Source organism: Eublepharis macularius, chromosome 9 (genome assembly GCF_028583425.1).
Source record: "Eublepharis macularius isolate TG4126 chromosome 9, MPM_Emac_v1.0, whole genome shotgun sequence".
In the NCBI taxonomy this organism is placed as follows: domain Eukaryota; kingdom Metazoa; phylum Chordata; class Lepidosauria; order Squamata; family Eublepharidae; genus Eublepharis; species Eublepharis macularius.
This window is the reverse complement of record NC_072798.1, coordinates 105,901,447-105,928,039: the sequence shown is the minus strand read 5'-3', so window position 1 is coordinate 105,928,039 and position 26,593 is coordinate 105,901,447. Positions and strand designations below refer to the sequence as shown.

At 45.7% G+C, this 26,593-nt stretch overlaps 1 protein-coding gene across 2 annotated transcripts in view; it reads left to right on the top strand.

Moving 5' to 3' along the window:
* The first annotated feature begins 5,021 nt into the window (after positions 1-5,021).
* The window catches only part of CAMK1D (calcium/calmodulin dependent protein kinase ID), a 308,248-nt gene continuing 286,676 nt past the window's right edge, over positions 5,022-26,593 (top strand). For both annotated transcript variants that reach the window (XM_054989218.1, XM_054989219.1), the window contains exon 1: positions 5,022-5,193. In XM_054989218.1, the coding sequence (XP_054845193.1) occupies positions 5,102-5,193 (92 nt within the window). In that variant the 5' untranslated portion in view covers positions 5,022-5,101. The remainder of the gene's footprint in view (positions 5,194-26,593) is intronic.

Here is a 26,593-nt window from a genome sequence, read left to right as displayed (position 1 = left end):
TTCAACCTCTAGCATCTCCATTAAAAATGATCATATAGCAGGCAATGTGCCAGACCCGAGACCCTGGAGAGCTGAGTAGACAAGACTGGCCTTGAGGGGCCTGGGGCGGGGGGTCTGATTCAGTAGAAGGAAACTTTCAGGGGCTCACTGATATTCTGCAGAATTCTGTTTCACTCCATAACCTTGGCAGCTTGGCAAAGTCATCGGGACTGTTCTTGTCAGAAGTCTCAATGCTGTTTGGCTAAGGATTTCTGCAGGATAGAAAACTCTCAAATGAATTTCATTGCTGCCCAGAGGATGTGGCTTACACTAAGGCAATATACTCTTGGTCTACTCTCACATGCAACTTCTTTCCGGGATCAGAATTTTTAAAAACCCAATAGCCCGGCTTCCTGAAATCTTTCAGCTGGAGAGGCCAGACCTGAATCTTTATATATAGCATGCTGGGCTTTGGCTCCTCTGCCCTTGCTGACATAATTTTGACCACACTGCTTTGCCAATGCCTTGTCCAGATATTACTTACAAAGCAGCAGAGGGTGACATGACCTTGGTGTAGCAACCGTCCTTGTGATGGACTGCCCTTTCTAAAAGCGTAGAAGCGCTGTACAAACAGCTGAAGGACTGCAAAGGGTTAATTCTGATTGGGTAGCAGGAGCCGAACAGAGAGAGACTTCTGAACTGGACGCTGGGGAGAAGGGAGTCTGATTTCAGCCCTAGCTGAGAGGAGACAAGTATTGACAGTTTCGAGATTCAGCCCTGACTGAGAGCACTTTAACACAGACAAGAGAACTGGGGAAAAGTTGGCAAGGACGTTTGGGAAGTAGGCGAAGACTCCCATTCTTGCCAAAGAAAGGGGATAGATCTTCTAGTGAGAGTTTCCCTACCCAGTCAAACAGGGAGGTTGCTCTGAAGAGTGAAGAGTTCCCTGGTCTCGTGTGGCTAGGAATTGCCTTTGGAGACCTTAAGAGTCAGTTTAAAAACTCAAGACGAGTACTGGGCTGTTTCCAGACGGTTTATCTGCCCCCGGAACATCGTGCCACATTGCAGGGAAAACACGATATTTTGCATTTCCCCTGCAACGTGGCGCGACGTTCCGGGGGCAGGTAAGCTGTCTGGAAACGGCCCTGGTGTTTCAAGAGAAGGGGTTTGGGTGCTGGACAGAGGGTACCAGCCTTCTGGAAACCAAAAAGAACGTAGAGTGATTGGGAAATCATTGGAACAAAAGCCTCCCAACACAAAGATTTAAATGACTGTGAAGAGCTTAAGGAGCTCTCATTAGCCTGAAACATTAGACCTGAAGCCTGGGCATGTATTGATTTTACCTCAGAGTTATCTATATTGAGTTACCTCAGAAATTTTCAACCCCTGATTTCCCCTGACCTTTCCCCTCTATGTTAAATAAAATATTTTGCTATTTTTGAATTTAAAAATGCCTCTGGCGCCATTTGTTTATGACCCCCAAAGAGGGAAAGGGGGCGTCATAGTCCTTCTCATAGTACTTGGCCCTTGCAGTCATCAACCACCTGAAACCCAAACACTCCTTTCTGCACCTGGTTTGCCTTTAGAAATTAAACCCCTTTGGGTGGGGTGGGGGGCGAAGGAATAAATAAACGCCCTTCAGAAGGGAGTGTGACAGCATTCTCCTTTGACGTCCCCAAGATTCTGGAATTTTATTTCTGGGGTGCCATTTTTGTACACACAGGTCCATCTCTTTATAGGGTTATTGTAAACCTGATGACCAGTGGCTGCACATGAGAAATGATTGAGCAGGAAAGGATTTCATTTGGGGAGACATTAAAAGTTTTGTCCCCGACCTGGATAGCCCAGGTGAGCCTGATCTCATCAGACCTCAGAAGTTAAGCAAGGTCGGCCTTGGTTAGTAACCCAATGGGAGACCTCTAATGTAGACCACGGTTGCAGAGCCAGGCAACAGTAGGCTACCTCTCCAGTCTCTTGCCTTGAAAACCCCACCAGGGGTTGCCGTAAGTCAGCTATGACTTGAGGGCACTCTCCACCACTACTGTGCCATTGCTTCTGTGATGGCCTATTCCAGGGCATTTTTTCTGGGAAAAGAGGTGGTGGAACTCAGTGGTGGAACTCGACCGCACAATGATGTCACTTTGGATCAGCTGGAACAGGGGGGGGGGTTAAAGTTTAAATCGCCCTTGGTGAAAGTGGTCACATGGCCGATGGCCCCGCCCCCTGATCTCCAGACAGAGGGGAGTTCAGATTGCCCTCCGTGCTGCTCCAGGACAATCTAAACTCCCCTCTGTCTGGAGATCAGGGGGTGGGGCCATCGGCCATGTGACCATTTTCAAGAGGTGCTGGAACTTTGTTCCACCACGTTTCAGCTGAAAAAAAGCCCTGGCCTATTCATAGAGATAAGTCATCACTTGATTTGCAGAAATAGTTACATATCCATGTGTGAACCACTCCTGAGAATGCAAGGTTTTAAAAAAACTTTTGGCTACTATATTTTTGTTTGCTTGTTATTGTGCAAGACTCCAAAACTCATCTCACATTTGCAGAGTTTGATTAGTGATGGCTGGCTCATACATGCAACTGATCAACTTATGAATTTACACATCTGAATCAGCTTTTTCTTGGAATGTTAAAAATCCAAAGTATTTTGGGAGCAAGATGTAAAAATGTGCTACTTTGTCGTCTAGGCACTTTCTTGAATTTAGGAAAACATGCATTTTGAAACTAATAATCCAAAAATATCTTTCAAGGTTGAGAGAGAACTTCAGCCTTGATCTCTGCCATTGAGACGTACAGCGATGTAGACTTTATTGCTGAAATGAGTATTAGTGTATTACTGAAAGCCTCACTTTATGGATGTGCTAGAAGCGACATCTGTGCTAAATGGAAGATCCTTTCTAAGCCTCTTAGTACTCATGCTAACGCCAATCTATTGCCAGGATATATTGACATCCTTCCCCGAGATACTGGAAAGGGGAGTGAATGGACTCCTTTTCACTGTTCTTTTAAAAAATCAAATGGGCTTTCAAAAAGACTACATTTAAAGACAAAGGAGAAAAGCAACAGTTCTATAAAACAGTAGGCACTGTTGGCAGGAAGACAGTATTAGTCAGTTTTATGTCTGCTGTGCACATTTTTAAAAAGGGTTCCATGTGTGTTTTTGCATTTATGAAGGGGAGCACTGAGGCACTAAATAAATACTAATGAATACGTAAATAATTATTAAAAGCTCCCCTGTATCGCTGGCTGCTAGCAATGCCCTGGCTGCCGTACAGTAGGCACCTATGACTCTTGCACAAGCACATTCCAATGACAGTGAATGGGTTATCTGGCAGGGGCAGGCTTGAAATGAAATGAGCTTTGGCTCCTGTACAAAATTTCTGACTGGGGAAATTTGAAGTCCCTGCAGCACAATAATTGCTTTAAAGAAAGCCGATGGATCCCTTGCAGCGAACAAGAGCACCCACCGCACTTTGACGGCATGGAAAACACAACAATCACATCCCAAAAATTAAATACCATTTATGTGTTACACTGCCAATGGTTTGTGCTAAGTGTCCGGGTTCAATTCTTCTTGGGATACTTGCTGTCAATCTTGGAAGGCATGCGTAATTTGTAAAATGACCTTCGGCTACTAGAATGTGAGAGAAAGGTGTGCAGTAGTGCACACTTATCTCCCTGCCGCTTTCAAGCATGAGAGAGGAAAATGCAAGAAAAAGAGACACAACAGAAATGAATTGGGGTGCTGAAAAAGTAATCCGTCTTCTTCCTAATCCCAGATATGTCAATTGGCTGTGATCGTTCAGGGATGAAAAATTCTCTGCACAGGCTCAAAGGCCCTGTTGTGACCCGCTTTGTATGTCTTAATTGAAACCATCCCTGTACTTATAATAAATTAGCCAAGGTTAGGAAATGAAGTTCCAAAGGCCCGATGGCAGGTGGGGAGGAGGAGAGCCAGGATAGGAGGACAGGAGCCGCAGCAGAACCGCAGAGGTCCTTGGCCCAGGCCCCCCCACTGCCGTCTGGAGGGCCACTGGCAGGGGCGGGGCCTGCCCGCAAGCCCTCTCAGGCCCCCCCCCCCCGGCCCGGTGGCTTTCCTGCTTCGGCCAATCCAAGGCCAAGGGGCCCAAACGCGGGCGGGGGGCCATTGAGCCCTTCGGACGGAGCAGCGTCGGGTCCCCCTGCGAGCCGGCGCAGGCCGAGGCGGAGCGCGAGCTAGGGATGCCAGCCTCCAGGTGGCGGCTGGAGAGCTCCTGGACTCGCTCGCGCCAAGGGCCAGCCCCCCCCCCCCCCCGGAGGGAACGGCTGCTTTGGCGGGCAGACTCGACGGCACTCGGCCCCTCCGAGGCCCCTCGCTTCCCTAAAGCCCACCCTTTCCAGGCTCCACCCCCCAAATCTCCAGGAATGTCTCCTCCTGGACCTGGCACCCGGAGGCGGCGAGCCCAGGTCGGGCCGCGGGCCAGCCCCTCTGCAGCCACTGCGGCGCGCTGCCCTTGCTGCACTGCGCCCGCCGCGCGCCTGGCCCTCCCCCGCCAGGCGCCCCCCCCCCCGCCCCGCAGAAGGCGCGCGGGGCGCCGCGAGGGCAGCGGGCGCGTCCCTTGGCGCAGTGCGAACTCGCCCGGCCGAAGGGGACGCGCAGGCAGAGGCGCGAGGCGGCGGCCGGCGCCTTCCCTCCGCGCTCCCGCCCGCCCGCCCGGGCATCGCCATAACAACCGGCCCCGCCGAGGGCTCGGGGAAGCCTCCGCCGCCGCCTCGGCTCCCCCGCGCCCCGCCTGCCCGCTGCGAGGGCGCCCCTTCCGCGGGGGCTGTTCGGAGCGAGGCGAGCGGGAGCGGCGCGGCGGGGGGCGGCTGGGCCCCCCTTCGGGCGCGCGGGCCCTTCGGCGGGCGGGGCCCCAGGCGGCGGCGGCGGCGGGGACGGGGACGGGGCGCCCGGCCAGCCCGAGACGCCGCGGCGAGCAGGAAGAGGGCGCGCGCGGGAGGCGCGGCGCGGCGAGGCGGGCCCGGGGCGGCCGGCGAGGGGCGGAGGCAGCGCCCGAAGAGAAAGCAAAAGCCGGCGAGAGGCGAGCGCCGCCGCGTCCCTTCCCCGCGCGCTGGGCGAGCATCTGGGGCGGCGGCCGCCATGGCCCAGGAGAACGGCGACGAGGGCGCCGCGTGGAAGAAGCCGGCCGAAGACATCGCGCAGATCTTCGCCTTCAAGGAGACGCTGGGAACGTAAGGCGCGCTCGGCTCGCCCGCCGGCCGGGGCGGGGAGGGAAGCGGGCGCCGGGACGGGGCTGCGGGACCCCCAGGCAGCCGGCCCGGGCAGGTGCGAACCGGGCGGGCGTCGCCGAGCCCCTGCCGACGCCCCCCTCGGGCCCGAGCCCGGGGCTGGGCGGCGAGGCGCGTTTCTAGCTCGGCCAAGCGGCAGCCCCGGCGCCGGAAAGCTGCGCGGCAGCCCGCGGGGAGCCCTTCGGAAGCCCTTCTGGAAGGCGCACCTGTCCGCCCGCCCGCCCGCGCCGAGCTGCTCCGCGCCGGGAAGGCGCTTTGGCGGGAGCCGCCGGCCGGGAAGCGCGCGCGCGCTCGGGGCCGCTTCCGCCAGCCCGGCTTTGCGAACGGGCCTCGGCCGACGAGCCTGGCCTGGCTGTGGCCGGCTGCGCCCCCGAGCGCCCGCCGCGAGTCGCCCCTCTCCGAGTGCCCTTGCAGGGGGAGAGGAGGGGCCCGCCTGCCCGCACGGCGGGGCTTGTGACGGGGCGCTGGCCGCGCAGCACGTGTGTGCGCCTGCCCGCCGGGAGCCCTTCCCGTTGCCCGAGCCCCCCGGGCATGGCTTTGAGAGCTGGGCGGTGCGGCGCGCAGGGACCCCGTCTGCGTGCAGTCCGTGGGGCGGCTGCCTTGGTTGTGACCGGGCGAGAGGCAGTTGGTGCTGCCGCATCGCAAGCGCTAGTGAGCCCGGTTGAGTTAAGCGAATGGGCTCGAACCGCTGCCCTTGGAAGTGGAGAGTCCCCGCAGGGACTTCTGTGCCGCCTAGGAGCGAGTTCGTGGGATGAGCCGGGGTCGGGGCAGGCGGTGGCGCTGGCGTGCGCGGGTGCGAGTGTGGTCCGCTGTTAGGCCTTGGACGGGGGGCCCGCTGAAGGGCTGCTGCAAGGGCCCCCCGTTGACTTGTGCGATGTTTTGTATGTTCTGTCTCTTCCATGCTGCAAAGCGCTGGCGGTTGTGAGGGCGCTTCTTAACTACCAAGGGGAAAATGGTGCATGTCAAAGAGAAGAGAGTCAGGGGTCCATATTCACAGAAAAGGAATTTTAAAAGACAGAGTAAATACAGTTTGACTTTTATGCTTTTCTCTAAAGTTGACGGCAGAGTCTATTCATAGAAAGAACAGAAATAATCAGAGTGGATGGGATGGGATGCGTTTTTTATCCAGCATGCCAGTGTAGCTTAATGGCTGTTGCTGTATATAAAGATTAGCAAAATGGGAGATAGTCTTTATTCATCTGCATCAGCACGCAGGGACCGATAAAAAGAGCAAGGAATGACAGGAAAATGGGCTGCGTTTCAGCTTCTTCTTCTCTCTCCCCCACCCCTTTAATAAAGATGTTCTAGATGCAGTTGGTTGTGCATTTTAAGAAATGTGAATACACAAACTGCTCTGTAGTTGATGGTTTTAAGTTTGTATACGCATCTAGTTCTGGTATGAACTACAACTGTGTTTGTCACGCATGTGCCTCTTTAGGTCACCATCACACTAAGTTGTACTTCTCATGCTGCGCATTGTGTACGCAGCTTGCGAAATTCAGTATTCAAGAGTCTGTCTGTGAAACCTCCGCTTCTCTTCGTTTCTTAGGAAATGGTGTTTTGATTAGGTCTGAACATGTGCAATGATCAGATGTCTCGCATGAAGGTGGTTTATAGAAACAGTTTGGTAATGACCAATCCTTGGTAAAGGGTAAAACACTTGTATTTGAGTTAGTTGAATTATACATGGGGGTCTGTTGGAAAAGAATGGGTGCCTGATTAACTTTTTTGGCCCTTCTCCTTAATGTGATTAACAACAGCAGCAGCAGCAGCATTCAATTTATATACCACCCTTCAGGACAACTTAACACCCACTCAGAGCGGTTTACAAAGTGTGCAGTTATTATCCTCACAACAATCATCCTGTGAGGTGGGTGGGCTGAAAGAGCTCCGGAGAGCTGTGACTAGCCCAAGGTCACACAGCTGGCTACAAGTGGAGGAGTGGGGAATCAAACCTGGTTCTCCAGATTAGAATCCTGCTGCTCTTAATCACTACACCTTCTACTTTAATTTTTTTTAACTAAAATTTTAATTGAAAATAAAAAATAAGCCTTATACATAATAGAAACAAACATGACAACAATAGTGAGGAATCGATGCATAAGCATCCATAAAATATCCCAGTATCTAAAAATAAGTTCATCCGCAATTGTCATCTACATGCCGTATGGCATGGAGGATCCATCCGTTAGATTCCAGAATACAGGCGGGTAATTTAATACATAAACATCCTCAGCGATCAATGGGTATTCTAATACAAAATTAATACGAGTAGGAACTTTCTCCCTCAATAACTGAACATAGCCAGATCATAGGCTTAAGGGAAGCTTCCTGTAAACCGCGGCACCAACAATTAGACGTTGTACTTGATCCTTTACTGTAAAGGTGCAGGAGTGTCCAATATAACCTAATTTTTTTTTCTGAATGAGTCAAAGCCTAAGATCCATAGAAGTAACAAGTAACATTTAAGGCCTTATAGCTTTGACAAAATTGGATGATTTAACTCCTTATTCCATCTTTCCTAAGATTCTGCATATCTCATATACTAATAACCATGTGGCCCTGATCTGAGGATACTTAAATTCAGAGACTGGAACCATAAATGGACATGACAGATCTTCCTACACATTTGAAAAACGCTCCAGGTTTGCAGAATATGAAATCTAAAAAACAAAACAAAACATTGGGAGTTTAAAAGAAACTGAAATGATAAAAGGAGCACCTGTAGCTTTAAGCAGATGCCCTCAGTGGTTGTTGCTAGATAACCATAACAGTTTAGCCACTGTTCCAGGCTTGGTTTCTGTCAGTAAAAGGTGGGAGGCAGGGCCCTTTCCCTGGACTGTTTTGGCCTTTGAGGGAGGATACATTGGGGCCAGGCCCAGAAGCAACCAGGGAATGATGCGATGGCACATGACACTCTGCTGTGGAAGCTCACTGGGAGATTTTGATCCAGTTACACTAGGCTTGCCAGCCCCGCCCCCCGCCCTCGGAGCCCTCACCTGGCCGGCGGAGGGAGGGAAGGTGTGGGAACATAGTGGTGGGGGCAAAGGGTGTTCCTGCACACTCCAGAGAACCTCCATGTCACAACAGGAATGATGTCATTCCTGGTGTAATGTGAAAATAATGGGCTGTGCTGGGGCTGATTTAGTGTTTGGGGCCAGTTTTTACTCAATCAGCCCCTGGCACAACCCATTAATTCCACACCACTCCAGGAATGACGTTGTTCCTTGTGTGACGTGGGGTGTTGTCCCTGGCGTGTTGCTCCTGACACGTTGTGAGCCCTCAATGTGCACGTGCTGCCTTGCACCAGAGGCAAGTGCCTCCCTGCCTGACTTCGCTCTCAACCCCCCATCCCCCACTTTTGCCCCCCAGGGACCTGGCAACCCTCAGCCTCACCTACCTCTCAGGGTTGTTCTGAGGATAATTGTAGAGGCAAGGAGAATGATGTAAACTGCTTTGGGTCCTTGTTCTGGAAAAAGACAATGTATAAATGAAGTAAGTTAATAGATCCAGATGAAGATGGGGGCAGATAAAAGGTAAGCTGTTTAGTGGGTTTGAAGGAGAGGACGCAGGGAAGGTAAGCATATGAAGGCTGTCGGGAGGAGAGAAAGAGGAAATGGCGTGGGGAAGAGGATGCAGGCAAAAGTGTAACACCCCCTGCCAGTCCTTGCGGGTTCCCCCCGCCCCCTGCAACTGGGCCATAGGGGAGAAGCTGTTAGGGGGAAGGGGGAAGGTGAAGACGGTGGCAGACAAAGGCAGGTGGGAAGCGGAGGAGGAAGCAGGAAACGGGAGTGAGGCTAGGGGGGGCAGAGAAGAGAAAGAGGAGATGGTGGGGGAGCGGAAGATGAGCTGCTTCCCTGCAAGTCCTTGTGGGTCCCCACTGCCATATTTATTAACTGAAATCAAATAGTTATAAATAAATATTGTAGACTTCGCTTTTTGCATAGGCTCAATGAGAATTTCCAAAAGGAGGGGAGACTCTGAAACACCCAATCCTATCCCTTTCTACAGGATATTCTCTTGTAATGTCAGGAACAACTCTTTTCATGCCCTCATGTGCCCTCATGTGCATGTCACTCTTTATACGAGCTACGGGGTGTTGAAGAGCGCATCATCCTCACAAGAGACTCATTAAAGAAGCCCTTCCTGTTCCCTCGGTTCCACAATGAAACTCTGGATGATTGCTTGTGAAGTAATCCACAACTCAGCATGAGCTTGGGTGCTGCAGACGACACAAAGGGCATTTGACTTCGGGGTCAGTTCCTGCTGCTACGGCAGTAAGTATCAATATTGTCTGTTGGCACTTTGGTGACCCTGAAGAAGACACCTTGGGGCAACCTGCTGTTTGGCTTGTGCCAGAGAAAGCAATTAAGAATGAGTACTAGGTTCCTTGTGCCATTAACTTTTATTGGCTAGTGTTGTACTTTAATGTTCTTAGTCACAATGCTATATTTAACTATAGGTTTCTCAACTAGGAAGTTTTGCAATGGTGTATCTTTAAAAAACGGTTGGACATGATTTTATGGGTGAAAGTGATACCTGGGAAAGGCCCGATGCAGAATAAAGACGCCACATTTAAGGGAATTCCTCTTTTAAACAACGCATACCTAGGGCTTATTAAGTGAAAGATCATTCAGTTTCTGCAGCAAGAAAAACTAAGTTTGATCTCCCGTGTAAATTATGTAAACTAAGCAAATAATGGCATAATTTATTCCAAATTCTTTCATATTTTTCCTGGTTTTTCTGCTAGTGGAGAAAGACAGGATGTTGTCCAGGGAAACCTTATTCAGCAACTCTTTTGACTGTGGGGATTTCAGCAAGGATTTTTTATGGGCTTTCAATTATACGTTCGTAGCGATAAGACTAGAAACTTTATCTTTCTTCTTTTTTGGAAAAGGAAGTTGAAACTCTGGATTCTACCTCCAGTACTAAACTTTGTTCTTTCAATGTGCACACCACATTTCAGTTAAAACTTTGGTGAGATAAGGCAGTAGATTGAGGGTGTGGGATCTAAACGAAAATTTCCACTGGCAGAAGGGAACTTTCCTGCACCTCCCCCCCCCCCCCCCGATCTCCATGGAACGCTGCTGGCGGCGGGGTGGGGATAGAGGATGCTGGGGGGGGGGTGACATAGGGGGAATCAGCAGAAATTGCTAAATTAGTTGACTCCAACCCAGTGTCTCTTTTTTGCATTTTAATGGGTGAGCTCAAACTGTTCTTGTGTTGAGCTGATTTCATGAGGATTCACTTGCCCTCCACTTGTGCTCCACTTGATCACATGATCAAGTGGAGCGTTAAGTGGAGGGCAAGTGAACAGGGAGGAATACACGTGAGTCTGTTCACTTGCCAGGCAAGTGTCATTCGTCACTTGTGGCTCGGCTCTAAGTCATGAATCTCTACAGAGTTGAGTTGCTTTCCAGTCAGCACAGAAACAAACCCGCTTCCTCAATTCAAAAGCTCCCTCAGCTCCTCCGCAGCCAGCCCATGAAAAACGCCCTGGGTCCGTACAGACGGCTGCTCTTTGTTTCAAGGTCCAAGGTTGGTTCACATAGGGGGAGTCTGAAGGGTACCTTTGGTTGCTTTGCATTGACTTGGTTGTGAAGAATCGCAGCTTCTTCCTGGAAGTTCTGTGAAAGGTGCTTTGAGTTCTCTGGCAGAAGGGAAAAGCCTAATAAATCAACGCAAGTCCGTAGCTTGTGCAGGAAAAGAGATCACAGAGGGAGATCACAGCCTGTGGCTGGGAATCTCTTCTCTTGCATTTCAGATGTTTGATGGTAGTTACTCCCTAACGAGGAAAAGGCATTCTTTGCCTGTCCTCTACTGTCGCACTTGTGAACTACGTGATTGAAAACAAGTTCCTGGTTCAGAGGAAGCCTCATGGATGTGCTCATTGGTTTTACGAACAAAACTCCCAGCCAACAAGCACGTTCTGTACATGGGATCTATATTCCATTGTATTTGTGGCAAAGAGGCCGTGCCTGCACATAGCACAGAATGTGTTGGTATTTAGAATATTTATATCTTTAAAAAAAAACATTTTATTGGATAGGTTGAAAAAACATAATCACTTCAATATCTCTTCTACAAAGTACATATTTCATCCCAACCCTAACCCTTCCCCTCCCCTCCCTTCTGACCTCCAACAGCACTTATACCCTTTAATTCACATAGTATTCCCTCTAATTCTATTATTTCTCATATTCTTCTAAGGTAAAGTTACAGTCAATATAGAAATCAACAGATTACATAGTGCTCATCAAAAGTTGTCCTTGGACCACAATTGGTCCTTTGCATCCCAATTCTTTTCCAGATAATCTTTAATTTTTTTCCAATCCATCAAAAAATCATTTGAGCTTTGCTCTTTTAACTTTCTAGTTAGTTTGTCCATTTCTACCATGTGCAGAAGTTTTTGTAACCATCAATTTCTGATATCTTGCCTTGCTTCCAATATTGTGCATACAACCGTCTTGCAGCTATAATCATATACCATAATGGTGTTCTATCCTTCATATTTACAGTTTCCATATTAAGTCCTAACAAAAACATCTCAGGACTTTTCTGCAAATTACATGGAATATTTATATCTTAACTTGGGCTTTCTAGTATTTAGCAGTGTTGCTGTATGCCCGACATTATCATGACATGAGTGTGTTAATTATTGCACTCAAGAAAGCTGCCTCTGATTTCACCATATTTGAAGTTTCAGTCGTTCTTGCAAACTTGCACTAGGAGTGAGGCACTTTGCGAAGGAGCTTTCGATTTCTGCCAGGACACCCTTCTGCTTTTCATGGGAACCCAGACGTGTGACTCAAGCTATCTCACTGCATCTCCAGGAGCCTCATTGGGGCATAGGAGGAAAGGCTAAAGCAGTTACCTTCTTCAGTGCTGCTTCCCTGGACAAATCAGCGGCCCCATGTGGAGGCTCTGATGTAACAGAAAGAGTTGAAGAGCCTGATTTCCCATGTCGTGTCTGGGTTGGTCCTCAGGAGCACCTGCATTTCTGGATAACTTACTAGTTTTATGCACAGTCAATTAAAAGCAGTTAAATATTTTTGTGTACTTACTGTTTATTTATTTGTAGTTCTATTTATTTGTAGTTCACCTTTCTTGCTGAAACTCATGGCAGATTACACAATTTAGTAACAATGCTATAAAAGCAGTATAATATGCACAACAAACTATGCAATAAAACTAGATTACATTAGTGGAGAACAATGCACTAAAATAGTAAAATACATGCAGTAAAAGAGGATTACAAAATTGGCAAACTATGCATGCAAAAAGCACAAGTCTCTTTGCTTCAAACAGTGATTCACCTGTGTTGATAAAATTGCTATATTATTATGAGGCTGAAAAAAGAATCAGCACAAAATAATTAAAGATACATTTTTAAAAAATGAAAACTGACTGTATCCAAGAAGGAGTCTTTAAACCTTGTTGAGAATCTTGTGTCCCCCCCCCTCCCCCAGTCTATTTACCTCCTGTTACTCAGATCTGAAATGATATCCTTCCGTGTCTCCCTGCAATCCACTGGGACTAGTGGGCTCCAGGGTACGCTGCAGGCAGCAGCACACATCAGTCTTGCAAGGAAAGGATCATACTTGGACATCACATCCAGTTCCCTGAATCCAGATCCTCTGGCTGGGTCTTGTAGTAGCAAAGGCCTTTCTTTCCTTCTTTGACACTTAGCTGCCACATATGCAGAAACACGCACAACAGTTTTCTTTACCTCTGCAAAAGTGCATAATTTGCAGATCAAAGACATTGAAAGAATTCATATTTACTTAGCTTTTATTGATCACTTTCTACTGCTAGTATTAAAGTGCTAAAATGGCTAAAACAGAAAAGTCCATCTGTTTTTTTTGTACGGTGATTAGTTTTTAATTTTGCTGTAGCAAGAGAGGTAGGAAGAACTGAACAATGATAGAAAAGTACTTTTTTTATTGTAGATTCAAACCGTTGCAGTTAAACTTGTAAAATGTAGATTACGTCGACATATCTTTGAAACGCTTGGTATATATTTCTGTTAATCATTTCATGTGTGAAGTGGTCTGCTTGTTTTGTTGCTGCTTCTTCATTAAGAATCAGTTCTTTACAAATCTCATAAATAAACTCTTGTCTGCTAGCGGGAATGCGGTGGAACAGAGTTCTGGAACCTCTTGAAAATGGTCACATGGCTGGTGGCCCCGCCCCCTGATCTCCCGACAGAGGGGAGTTTAGATTGCATCTAAACTCCCCTCTATCTGGAGATCGGGGGCAGGGCCACCGGCCATGTGATCATTTTCTCCAAGGGCAACCCACTGAGTTCCACCAAAATGGCTGAAACAGCCCAATACCTACCAGTCATGTTGTGGGTATTTTAAAGAGGTGCCGGAACACAGTTCTGCTGCATTCTGGCTGAAAAAACGCCCTGACCATGGTAGATGGAATACTAATAGAGCTATTTCCTGCTACAGAAACTGTCCATCAAAATTTTAACAAGAATATGTCAACAAATGTGAAAAACAAAATGATGGCCAACACATTGGAAATACTAAACCTACATTCTAGTTCCAAAAAAAGGAATGCCAAAGATTGCAGTGACTATCAGACCATTACATTAATTTCCTACATAAGAAAAGTGATGCTCAAAATTCTACAACCAAGAGTCTTACCATATGTGGAATGAGAAATGCGAGACATGCAAAGGTGATTCAGAAAAGGAAGAGGCACAAAATATCACATTGCAAATTTATGAAGGCTAAAGGAACACATCAGGGAATTTCAGAAGAAAATCAGCTTGTGTTTTATAGATTACAGCAAAACTGTTACTGTGTGGATCATGAAAAGAAATGGGTGTACCGAAGCATCTGATTGTTTTTGATGCACAACCTATGCAAGAGGCCACTTTTAGGACAGAATATGGGAAAATAATGGTTTCCAGTTGGCAAAGGCGTCAGACAACAATGTATATTATCTCCCTTTCTGTTCAGCCTATATACAGAACGTATTGTAAGGAAAGCTGGATTAGATTTAGAGAAGCTGGAGTGAAAATTGGTGGAAGTAATATTAACAGTTTGAGATATGTAGATGACACCACATTACTGGCAGAAAATAGTGAAGATTTGAAACGACTACTGAAGAGGTTTAAAGGAGAAAGTGTCCAAGCAGGATTACAGCTGAACATCAAGACAAAAGTAATGACTGCTGAGAAATTATACTATTTTAAGGTTGACAAAGATTTTCTATTCCTTGGCTTAAGCATCAACCAAAAGGGAGACTTCAACCTAGAAATCAGGAGATTGAGACTTAGAAGGGCAGTCATGAATGAACTAGAAAAGATCCTTAAGGATAAGGATATGTCATTGGAGACCAAGATCAAGATAATCTACACTATGGTATTCTATATTACTATGTATGAATGTGAAAGTTGGACATTGAAGAAAGCTGACAGGAAGAAAATTGATTCATTTGAAACGTGCTGCTAGAAAGGAGTTTTATAGATACCATGGATGGCCAAAAAGACAAATAAGTGAGTTCTAGATCAAATCAAGCCTGAATTCTCCCTAGAAGCTAAAGTGATGAGACTGAGGCTATCGTACTTCAGTCACATCATGAGAAGATGTCTCAAGGGAAAAGACAATAATGCTGGGAAAGGTGGAAGATAGTAGGAAAAGAAGAAGACCCAAAATATGATGGCTTGACATCTTCCAGTTTGCAAGATCTGAATAAGGTGTTAGTAGGATGTTTTGGAGGCCTTTAATTCATAGACTTGCCATAAGTCAGAAGCAACTTAACCACACATAACACATACCATCTTGCCTAAATTGGGAAGAGTGTTAAAGAATGTATAGTGGTTGTGTTTGGCTGTGTTAGAAGAGGGCCTGCTGGTTCTTATTGCAGCCAGTTCTTTCAATTCCAAGTGAGCGTAGAGCTCTCAAGTTTCTGAAATTCAGGCTGCAATCAGTGAAATTAATTGACTTAAAATACCCCCCATTTAAGTAGCTGAGTTTGAATTAATTGTATTTTAATGATTTTAAAACAAGTACTTAATGTGATGGGCACGGTTTTAGAAGAGGCATTTCCCTCTTCTCTCTCACACAAGAAAGAATGTCTCTTGCAGGGTGTTGCTTACTGGGATGCTTATTAAATAATTGGTTAAAACAAATACAATTTGATTCAGTTGTCATTCATATACATCAATTGCAATATGAGAGCCACTGGCATGATCTTAAGCAGGTGGGCATGTATGTGAATAATATCAGCAAAATTTGAGTGAGATTGGTCGTCTCATCGTTCTTCCTCATGGAGCTGGCATTCTCCCTTCCGTTGTGGTGCTGAGTCTGGGGGAATAAGACCACCTGAAAGTACGAGACCGAGGAGCACTGATGGCTCCCGGAGCACAGTTTAAGAAGCACTGCTACGAGTTTTTCCTTACATTTTCCAGCAAAACCAAATGAACAGTAGGGCGCTTGGCAGTGTAATGCTAACAGTGAATAGAAGCCATGGGAATTCTTAGCTAGCCTACCTTCCTTTTCATTTTATTCATTCTCAAGAAAAGGTTTAACTGATTGTGTTAGGAGATAATTATGTATTCAGAAGCCAAGGAAAAGTCAATTATTTTAATGCATGTTGCTTAGAATGTGAAGAACGTTAAATATGTTTGAGCGACCATTTTGATTTATTTACGTTATTTATAGTCCGCCTTTCTTGCTGAGATTCAAGGGGGTTTACACAATGTAGGTCAATACAATCAACCGGCTAGGACATACAATAAGCGCAATGCAACAGTATTGCAGAAATCTGAAACAAAGCATAAGTATTAACTTGACATACCAAATAAGTACTTGAGTCCAGAGATCTTTGTGCATAAGCCAAAGAGGCCTCTCTTGTGTACCAGCCCTATTATACCTTATGAAAAACTGATCTGGAGAATTTTCTCAACATCCTGTAGCCAGTTTGGGGGAGCTACAGTACAAAGGGGGAATGGGAAAGTACCCCAGTGCACAAGCATAAGGTACCTCTGGAACCAATTCTTTGTCTTCCCAAGTGCTGTTACAAGGGACCCGGACCCGGACTTACCCGGGGCTCCATTTGCAGTCCGTGGGTGAGGAATGTGCCGCTCATGGCAGCTGCCATCATCCTGGGGGATCAGTGTCTCATATATGCCTCGGCGGGGCTGCGCAAGCAGCTCCAGGTTTGGCCAGCCAGCCAATCATGGGGTGTGGGGGGGGGAGATGGGGCCTGCAAGCCCAGTTTCCCTTTCGGATCAGACTGGGGCCACTTAAGTCACACAGGCATTTGTTCACCCCTGCCCCAGCGGGGCTTAGGATTGCTCTGCTCATCTCCATGTGGATAGAAACAGAATCAGAAACGTGTTTCAGCCCATGGGCCTTCTTCAGTGTTATCTGTTCATACAAAGCACTCCATCCAATACATCCAAAATACCTGACCTTGCACAGAATGGACATAAAGGTGTATAAAACAGTTGGGGATTAAATGCATTCAAAATCTCTCACAAAAAAAGCTTAAAGAGCAATGTGGGCAACACATCAAGCTGAAAGTTTATTCCTTTGCTCATAAATCTCCTTTCTCCAGGACAGAAGTATTCAAATCAAAGATGGAGCGCTAAGCCACAACCAAAAATGAAAAGGTTTTCATTTGACTCTATGGATATCTTGATGTCTCAAAGCCACCTGTCATGGTTTGGTTTTTGGTTTGTTTTAGGGAAGGGCTAATGACTTCAGGCAGCAAAAGTGATTAGCTTGGAGTTTGGTTTTCATCGCAGCAAGGTAATACTCAGTGTCAGCCCACGATGTTTTGATGCCTCTGGTGGAAAAAACAAATGACGATTCACTGGCAGAGTCTCCTGTGGGAGTCCCACTGAAATGAAGGGGGGCAGTTCTCAGTGAGTTTAATTGGGTCAGGTGTGTCCATCTCCCACTTGACTGCCCTTAATGGTACCCAGTTTTGATAGACGGCTGTCATTCTTTGCTGCAACTTCATGCAGGATTTGACAGTGTATTTATATTGTTTTCAAATTTTAAAAGTGAGTTACCATGTGTTGTTATCCCCAAGTTAAAAATGGGATGGAAGAAGGAGGTTTACCTAAGAACGTTGAGTAAATTTGTGGAAGAGATGCAATTAGAATTTGGTACTTCCTGATCTGGAGACATTACATCAGCTCTCTTACAAAGGGAGGGAGGTCTCACTGGAACTTGATACAAGTATGAACAAATATGATGTTAGGAGGACTGTTTCCTCATAGGCAGTTCTGGCAGCCAAACCTCAAATCTCTCAAATCGCCCAAGTACTGCCTAGGTTTTGGCTAATTGCGTTTCAACTAGCACAAAAGAAGATTTTTAAAAAATGGTTTCTGCAGCTGCTGGTTGTCTTATCTGGTTGTTTCATGCGGGGAGGTTGTACTGTGCACTGCATATTTTAGTTGTATAGTTACTGTGTCTTGACCTGAGGAACATCAGGTGGAATAGAGATGCTTTCAATAAATAATGTACTATATAACTGTAATAAGATGAAGCAAATAACATATTATATATGTTATATGTTCATACATTATATGTTACATGAAGCTTCATATATGTTATATGAAGTTATATAATATTTAACATATTATAATAAATAACATACTATAATATATTAACATATATTAAAACGCTGAACAAAGCGCTGGACAGACACCATCACGGCAGCAATCACCCTCCCAACCCAGCAATACACAATCATCGTTACAAAGCTCCAGAAAAAAGAATTCCACATGGACACCCCCTGAGGGCCGCAACTCCTCATTGGACTTTTACATTGAATGCTTCCATCAACGTACCCAGGATGAGATAATTGACAAACAACAACACCTAAAGCAGAACCTCAGCTGTGCAGAAAGAGATGCCATAAACAGCCTCCAAAATAATTCTGGCATCGTAATCAAGGAAGCTGACAAAGGCTGTGCAGTTGTCATGGACAAACATAACTACATACAGGAAGCAGAAAGACAACTCTCCAACACAACATTCTATAAAACATTACCTTCTGACCCTACAGAGCAATACAAAAGGGAACTCAATAAAATGTTAAAAGACACTCCCCATGGACATACAAAAATGTGGGCACGCCCCAAGAACCACGGCCAGAAATATTCTACCTACTACCCGAAATCCACAAACTAGGTGACCCAGGATACCCCATTGTTTCAGGAATTGGCACTATCACAGAAAAGGAGTCTCTGGATATGTGGACTCTATCCTCAGGCCCTATGCAACCAGCATACCCAGCTATTTATGGGACACGACTGACTTTCTCAGGAAAATACAGTCCATTGACAACCTACCAGATGAGACCATCCTAGCAACCATGGATATGGATGCTCTGTACACCAATATCCCACATGCAGATGGACCGCAAGCCATCAGGAATATTATCCCGGACAAAACCACAGCACACCTCGTCATTGAACTTTGCCATTTTGTATTCACTCACAAATACTTCAAATTTGGTGACAGCCTATATCTACAGGCTAAAGGCACAGCCATGGGCACACGCATGGCACCACAAGATGCTGACATATTCACGCTTCCTCAGCTCCCATCCACTGAAGCCACTACTATACTTAAGATTCTTAGATGACATCTTCATCATTCCTTCACCCATGGGAAGGAAGCCCTTGAGAGATTTCATCAGGACTTCAACAACTTTCACCCTACTATCAGCCTGAGCCTGGACCACTCTACACAACAGGCACACTTCCTGGACACCACTGTACAACTACATAATGGACAGATAAATACCACCTTATACTGGAAACCCACTGACAGATACTCATATCTACATGCCTCCAGCTACCACCCTAAACATACCACTCGTCCGATTGTCTACAGCCAAGCCTTACGTTACAATCGTATCTGCTCCAATGCTCTGGATCGGGACTTCCACTTAAGAGATTTACAACAAGCATTTGGGGGGCTACAGTACCCACCAAATGAGGTGAGGAAACAAATCGACAGGGCCAGACTAGTACCCAGAAACAGCCTGCTCCAGGACAAACCTAAAGGAACTAACAACAGAACACCACTGGTTGTCACCTATAGTTCCCAGCTCAAACCCATCCAACGTATCATCAGTGATCTACAGCCCATCCTGGAAAATGATGCCCCTCTCTCACAAGCCCTGGGTGGAAGACCTCTCCTTGCCTACAGACAGCCCCCCCCAACCTTAGACGACTTCTCACTAACAACCATGAATCGGCTAGCAGAGGCACCAACACAGGTACCAGGCCCTGCAACAGATCCAGATGCCAACTCTGCCCTCATATCTACCCAGGAAATATGATTACAGGACCCAATGGCTCTTACACCTGCTCATCCTCCAACATGATATATGCCCTCACGTGCCAACCATGTCCATCTGCTCTGTACATTGGCCAAACCAGTCAACCTCTGTGCAAAAGAGACATTAAAAATGGCAACATCCAGAAACCAGTGGGAGAACACTTCAATCAAAAACAAAATCCAACGGGCAGCTGCTGAATTGGAATTCATATGTAAATTTGACTCAGTCAGACTTGGATTGAATAGAGACTATGAATGGTTATCTCATTATCAGAAGTAACTGATTTCATTAACAGAAGCAAACTGATCTCATTATAAGAAGCAAACTGATTTGCATTTGCTCCCCCCTCCCCACATATATATATCTGGCCAGTTTCTTTTTACCCTCCATGCATCTGATGAAGAGAACTGTGGTTCTCAAAAGCTTATTCTACAGTAAAGTTGGTTAGTCTTAAAGGTGCTACTGGACTCTTTTTTGTTTTGATGCTACAGATCAACATGGCTATCTCCTCTGGATCTATAACATATTATATAACTGTAAATAATTATTATTAATTAATTATAATTTATTAAATATTAATTGTCATTAACTGGCTTCCATTAATTTGTCATCTTAAACTAGACAGCAGCACCCTTCTCAGAGCAGTCCTGTCATGTACATACAAATGACCCAAACTTGGAAGACTATGGGAACAGCAAGGAAAGTTGTTAGAAGTGAGTTCGTTAATTTTCGGTAATTCTTTACTGAACTGGTAGGCTGTAGAGGGTTCTGGCAAAGATAGAAGCAATAATTGGAAGCCACCTGCATTGTCTTGTACCTAATATTGTCATAATTATAAACTTACCCAATTAGTTTTTGGTGTAGAATGTATGGCAAACTTTTATTAGGGTCAAGTGTTTTATTCCATGATCCTAATACAGTGATGTCACTGTAATTAAGTTGTATATCCGGTATCTTGGCTGATATCTTTACTGGGGCTCAGATAAAAATGAATAATTTTTTTTTCATTTTTTCTTTTGCTGTTCCTATAGTCTGGTTCACACATGTATGTTCATCGGTTGCTGATTGTAACACTGAGTGATCACTTGCATGTATAAAAAGGGCCATTGTGGGTATGGTGGATAAAACTGTAAATTTCATCACAAAAATAGTGCTTATCAGCAGAGTCAACTCACACATTCAGCTGTGAGTAATCAAGTATAAAACAATCCCAGTTAAAGAAATCAAGAGATGTGAACTTGCGCATGTAAACCAGATTTTAATTTTGGAAGTAGCTAGAGATGTGGTTGCTGAATATAAATAAGTAAGAAAGTCTATTATTTCTTATCTCTGTATCAGGCATCTGACGAAGAGAACTTGATTCTCGAAAGCTTATGCTAAAATAAAATTGGTTAGTCTTAAAGGTGCTACTGGACTCTTTTTGATTTTGCTACCACAGACTAACACGGCTAACTTCTCTGCATCTATTATTTCTTTAGCATGGATAGTGAATGCAAGTCACATTGAACACGTCAATATTAAATTCAGTGGCTTGCCGTGTCTGATTAATGGCTTTGTTAACATCATTTGTATCAGGCTTGCATCCTGTGTCTCCCCCTTTATTTTGTACTCCAAGGTGAGCAGCAAAAGCAAGAAGTTTTATCTGCCATATTGGCTGAAAACAAAGAAATAACCACATGACCACTGATAAATCTAACATGTCTTTGTCATATAACTCTTTAAGCAGTGGTTCAATTCTCTTGTTTAACAAGGGAACCATGGTAAAATCAAAAACCCAATTTGCAGAGCAGATAATATAAATAATTCATGTCTTATCATTTCTGAAGACATCTGGTTTATGGCAGAGCTCAACTTCGCACTGGGAACTTCCAGACTGGAGTCTCAGGTTTTTTTTGCCACCAGACCGAAATCCTCTGTGACATCAGCATTTGAAGAAGCTTGCAAGATCGGGAAGGATTGGCAAGTTGACTTTTTGAACAGCTTCACTGCCATTAACTCAGCATCTGACAGAGAAGCCTGGTAAGCTTCGGTGACCCCCAAGTTTCTCTAGACCAGTTTAAGAACCATGTTTCTGATGAATAAATTCCAACATTGCTCTTACGAGAAATTAATGTGATCCCAGAAGGGTCTTTTGTCTGTTGCAACAAGGAGCGGGGGGAAGAGTATCGGGGGGCGTTTTACAGCCTAGCAGGATGAGCTTTCAGAGGTCAGAGTCACTGAACTTCAGTAACGAACTTCATATCCTTCTCCTGCATCTGATTAACATGTAAATAATCCTACTATATAAAAGGCTAACCATGTTCCAGACAACTCACTTCCTACCCTGGGGTGCCTCCAAAGGGCGCTGCCGTGGAGGGAAGCTGAGAAGAAGCAGCCCATCCCTTCAAAAACATGTTGTTGCGGGAAGCCCAGGCTGGGATCAGACGCAGAGTAGGCAGCATTGCCTGCTGCCCACCATCTCCCAGCTGTGATCAGGAGTGGAACAGGTGGCAATGTCTCCCCCCCCCCAGCTGGAATCAGGAGCAGAGCAGGTGGCAATGCTCTCCCACCCCCTTCACCCAGCTGGGATCAGGAGCGGAGCAGGTGGCAATGCCCACCTTCTACCATCACCCAGCTGGGATCTGGAGCAGAACAGGTGGCAATGCCCACCTCCTATCATCACCCAGCTGGGATCTGGAGCAGAGCAGGTGGCAGTGCCCGCCCCCCGACTTCACCCATCTGGGATCTGGAGTGAAGCAGGTGGCAATGCCTTCCCCCCGCCTTCACCCAGCTGGGATCAGGAGCGAAGCAGATGACAATGGCCACCCCCATCTTCATCCAGCTGGGATCAGATGTGGAGCAGGTGGCAATGCCAGCCCGCCCCATCACCCAGCTGGGATCAGGTGCAGCGCAAGTGGCAATGCCCATCCCCCACCTTCACCCAGCTGGGATCAGCAGCAGAGCAGTTGGCAATGCCTGCCCCCTTCACCTGGTTGGGATCAGGAGCGGAGGAGATTGCAATGTCTCCCCCCCCCCCACCTTCACCCAGCCAGTATCAGTCACGGAGGAGGCAGTGCCCGCCCGCCCGCCCTCCCCTTTCTAGTGTCCATTGTATTTTTACCTACAATGGGCTTTGTATGGTACTAGTATTTTTAATATTAACCTATGTTATAGGTGGTGTAACTATTTGATTATGCATTACGTGTTTTCTGGCCCTTCTCTTTAAAAACTTCAAAGATTTCTATGGGGGTGCCAATAGTCCCTCTCCCTTATCTTCAGCTTTGTGGTAGTGGTAGCATCACATAGATCATAGATCATAGAATCATAGAGTTGGAAGGGGCCATACAGACTATCTAGTCCAACCCCCTGCCCAATGCAGGATCAGCCTAAAGCATCTCTGACGAGTATTCATCCAGCCTCTTCTTGAAAACTGCCACTGAAGGGGAGCTCACCACCTCCCTAGGCAGCTGATTCCACTTTTGAACTACTCTGACCGTGAAAAAGTTTTTCCTAATATCCATCCTGTACCTTTCTGCATGCAATTTAAGCCCATTGTTTCGGGTCCTACCCTCTGCTACCAACTTGAACAGCTCCCTGCCTTCCTCCAAACGACAGCCTTTCAAATACTTAAAGAGAGCAATCATGTCCCCCCTCAATCTCCTCTTCTCCAAACTAAACATCCCCAAGGTCCTCAGCCTTTCCTCGTAGGGCTCAATTCCATGCTATCAGTCACATGATGTCCGCTGTTATTTGCATTTGGCAACAAAGCCCACTGAAATAACAGAATGCAGAATATCAGATGAGGTATTTAGTGATACCATGTGTGATTGACTGTGATGAAGTATTCTTATTTTTTAAAAAAGCAGTTGGGCCTCTAATAATAAGTTTGACCTTGATCTCCAGGTTTTCAAATAAAAGACCATATGCCGACACAAGGAGAGAATCCCAGCCCTTTGTCGCCAAGTGTCAATGCACACGTAACTTAAATTGTTTTTATTTAACTTCTTCATACATTCAAGGTATCTCTACTCACAGTTCTACTAAATAAGAAAAGAGAGAGTGCGTCTTTTATGCATAAAGGCACTTGGTGGAGCTTTGTAGACCCAGTGAATGTGGTGGAAAAAAAAAAGATGACTTGCTCTTCTCCCTGCTAAGGTGTGGCTGAACAAAGGAGGAAATGGCCCTAACAAGTTTTTGGCGGGCTCTGAATGCCCCAGGAGCTGAAATCTGTGGGGTAAGGCACTACAACTCCTAAGATGCACTTCTCTTAAAACTATAGGCATACATTCTAGTACATTCTAGTACATACTGATTAACCGAACAACATATTCAGCTTGCTGCTGGAACAGTACAGACCACCATCATGTATCTTGCCGTTTCCCATAGTTTCAACCTTCTCCAGAGATTATTGCTAATATAGCATTGCCAATCTACAGTTTGCTTTATAGAGTAACATAAGCTGGGATCAGGCGCGGAGCAGGGGGTGAAGAAGATAAGCAAAGACGAAGAAATAAGCAAAGAAGAAGGAATATATTTCCCTGCCTAAAGAAACTTAAAATACAATAGCAGAATGAGACAATATCAGGAAGAAGGCAGGTTTCTCAGGCTTTACAAAGTAGTCACTTTGAAAGCGACTACTCTGGACTCTGAATTTCTAGCGGCTTTGATATCATATGTAAAAAAAAAAAGTGCACAAGAAACTGTTACCCAAATATGCAGTCTCCTAATTAGTTGGGGGAAATTAGCTTAAAGGAGACAAAGTGAGAGGGGCAACTGGGATTCTCCACCAATGTTTACAGGGATTTTTCCCTTAAGAGAACTCTCGAAAGAAACCAGCCAGATGTTCAGCCAGAAAGGTTTTTATTAAAAGAGAAATAAAAGGGCAAACATACAAACACATACAGAACATACACTAAGATGAAATCAGGGAGGAAAGGGGAGAAAGCAATTTCGGGGAAGGCAATAATTACCAGTCTTGAAGATGGAGGTCTGTGGAGGCAGCAGTGAAACGACCAGTGTTTCAAGGAGAGATATGAAGAGAAGTGCCAAGTGGTTTGAGGAGTGTATATATGGGTTTCAGAATACACACCCAGTGGTGGCTAGGGACTCCAGACGTACAGCAAAGTACTCCCTGGGTTAAGCTGACATATTCATCCCCCAAATAAGATGGGTTTTCCAGAAGTGAATAAGAGGGATAAATGGTGCTTGATGAATGTGTGAGTACCGGATGGGAAAAGCTACCAGGTTTGGTGAATAGTGTTACGTGTTGCTTAATTAGGGTAAATGGGTAAGGAGAAGCAAGGCTGGGCATTGATGAGATTAGTCAAGAGTTTCTTGGGAGACCCATTGTCCTAAATTATATATCTCTTGGGGCATGGAGGGGGCCATTAGTCAGTCAGCCACTCTGACTCACCGTCTAAAATATTTTCTCAGGCTCTTACCTGGCTGGTATCCATTTTGTTTCATTTTAGGCCAGGTAGTGTCCTCTGCTTAAACTGTGTCTCAGCAAGAGGAGAGGTGTGCTAACTGCTAACAAAACCAAACAGCAGATGTTCAGAAGTTTCTGGAAAAACATTCCTGTTCTTGCCTGTAGAATTAGACAGTATAGTTCCTGTGGAATGGTTTGTTTGTAGTTTTTAAACCTTTACTTTTGGACCTTTAATCCAGCTCCTCTTTACTATACCTTAAATTCAGGAGGGCTCTGGTCACAACCAGCACACTTTTTATTTCCACTCACTTTACTTGCTCTACTTTACCCAGCCTTTTCACCTCAAGAACACCTTCCCCTTTTTGAGTTTGTGTGACCTTTATGTCCCTAACTCCCTCAAAAGGTTTTTGCTGCCACCAGAGGTTTTTGATGCAGACCTTCTTGGGTTAACAGGTATTACAGGAAGGCTTTGTTATGGATGGTAGTTTGGTAGAATGGTCAGCCCGTGAGGGTGTTTGTTAGGGAAAAAGGGATCTGTTTTTTTCTTAAACAAAAGTAGAATTTATTATAAGAACACAAGCATGATGGTCACAGGGTTTTGATAAGAATATTAGTTTCAGAATAGTTCTTAAGCTTGGTAGTTTCACAAATAATTGTATCTTCTTAAAGGTATATTCATAGTCTAATTTTCCACACAGGTTTTTCACGAACAGAACAAACACTCATCCGCATAGACAGATTCACTCAGGCCTCTTCACACAGCTTGCCTGACCTAGACAGAAAAATCAGATATATACAGACTGACCCAGGAGCACACACAGTTTGCCTGACTTAGACAGAATTAGGCTCTCAGACTTCCAGACCGTTTGCCTGTTTTGAACAGAATGAACACTGGCCATTAGCCCACATTGTAAAAATAGCGCACCGCTCACAGAATGCTGGCAGCTCTTTCATGCAATTTCAGACATCACCATTTCCAAAAACAGAGGTGGGCTGTTATGATTTCTGTACGGTTATGATTTTGTAGGGAATCATAATTGCCTGCCTCCATTTGGGAAAAGGTGATGTCCAAAATTGCATGAAAGAGCCGCCAGTGTTCCGTGAATGGTGCGCTATTTTTACCATGTGGGGAAATGGCCTGTCTCCGAATGCTGACTAAAAACTGCCGTTTGCTCCACCGCCTAGGGTACAGCTACTGTTCAGTCAGATCGCTCTTCACTCACTCATCCAGCCCGTCCTTCTTTCCTCAGAGGTCACATTAGCAAGCAGAAATAAAACACTCAGTTATATGCAAAACATTGCAACCTGCATCTAAGTTTGTGTGTATGTTGTGTGAGTTTGTCAGATTTCACTTGTCCTCTCCCAGCTTGGAGGTGATGCTGCATTGCTTCTGTTGAGTTTACTGACCATATCAACACACTGCACATTGTATACTTATTGACTTTAAATTTGATTGAATTTCTATTGTGAAACTTTGTTCATGGGATGCTGAAGATCAACAATGTTGAGGATTGTTGCCGGTGTGTAGCCGTGTTAGTCTGTAGTAGAAGAGCAAGATTTTGGTCCAGTAGCACCTTAAAAACCAACTAGACTTCCAGGGTAGGAGCTTTTGAG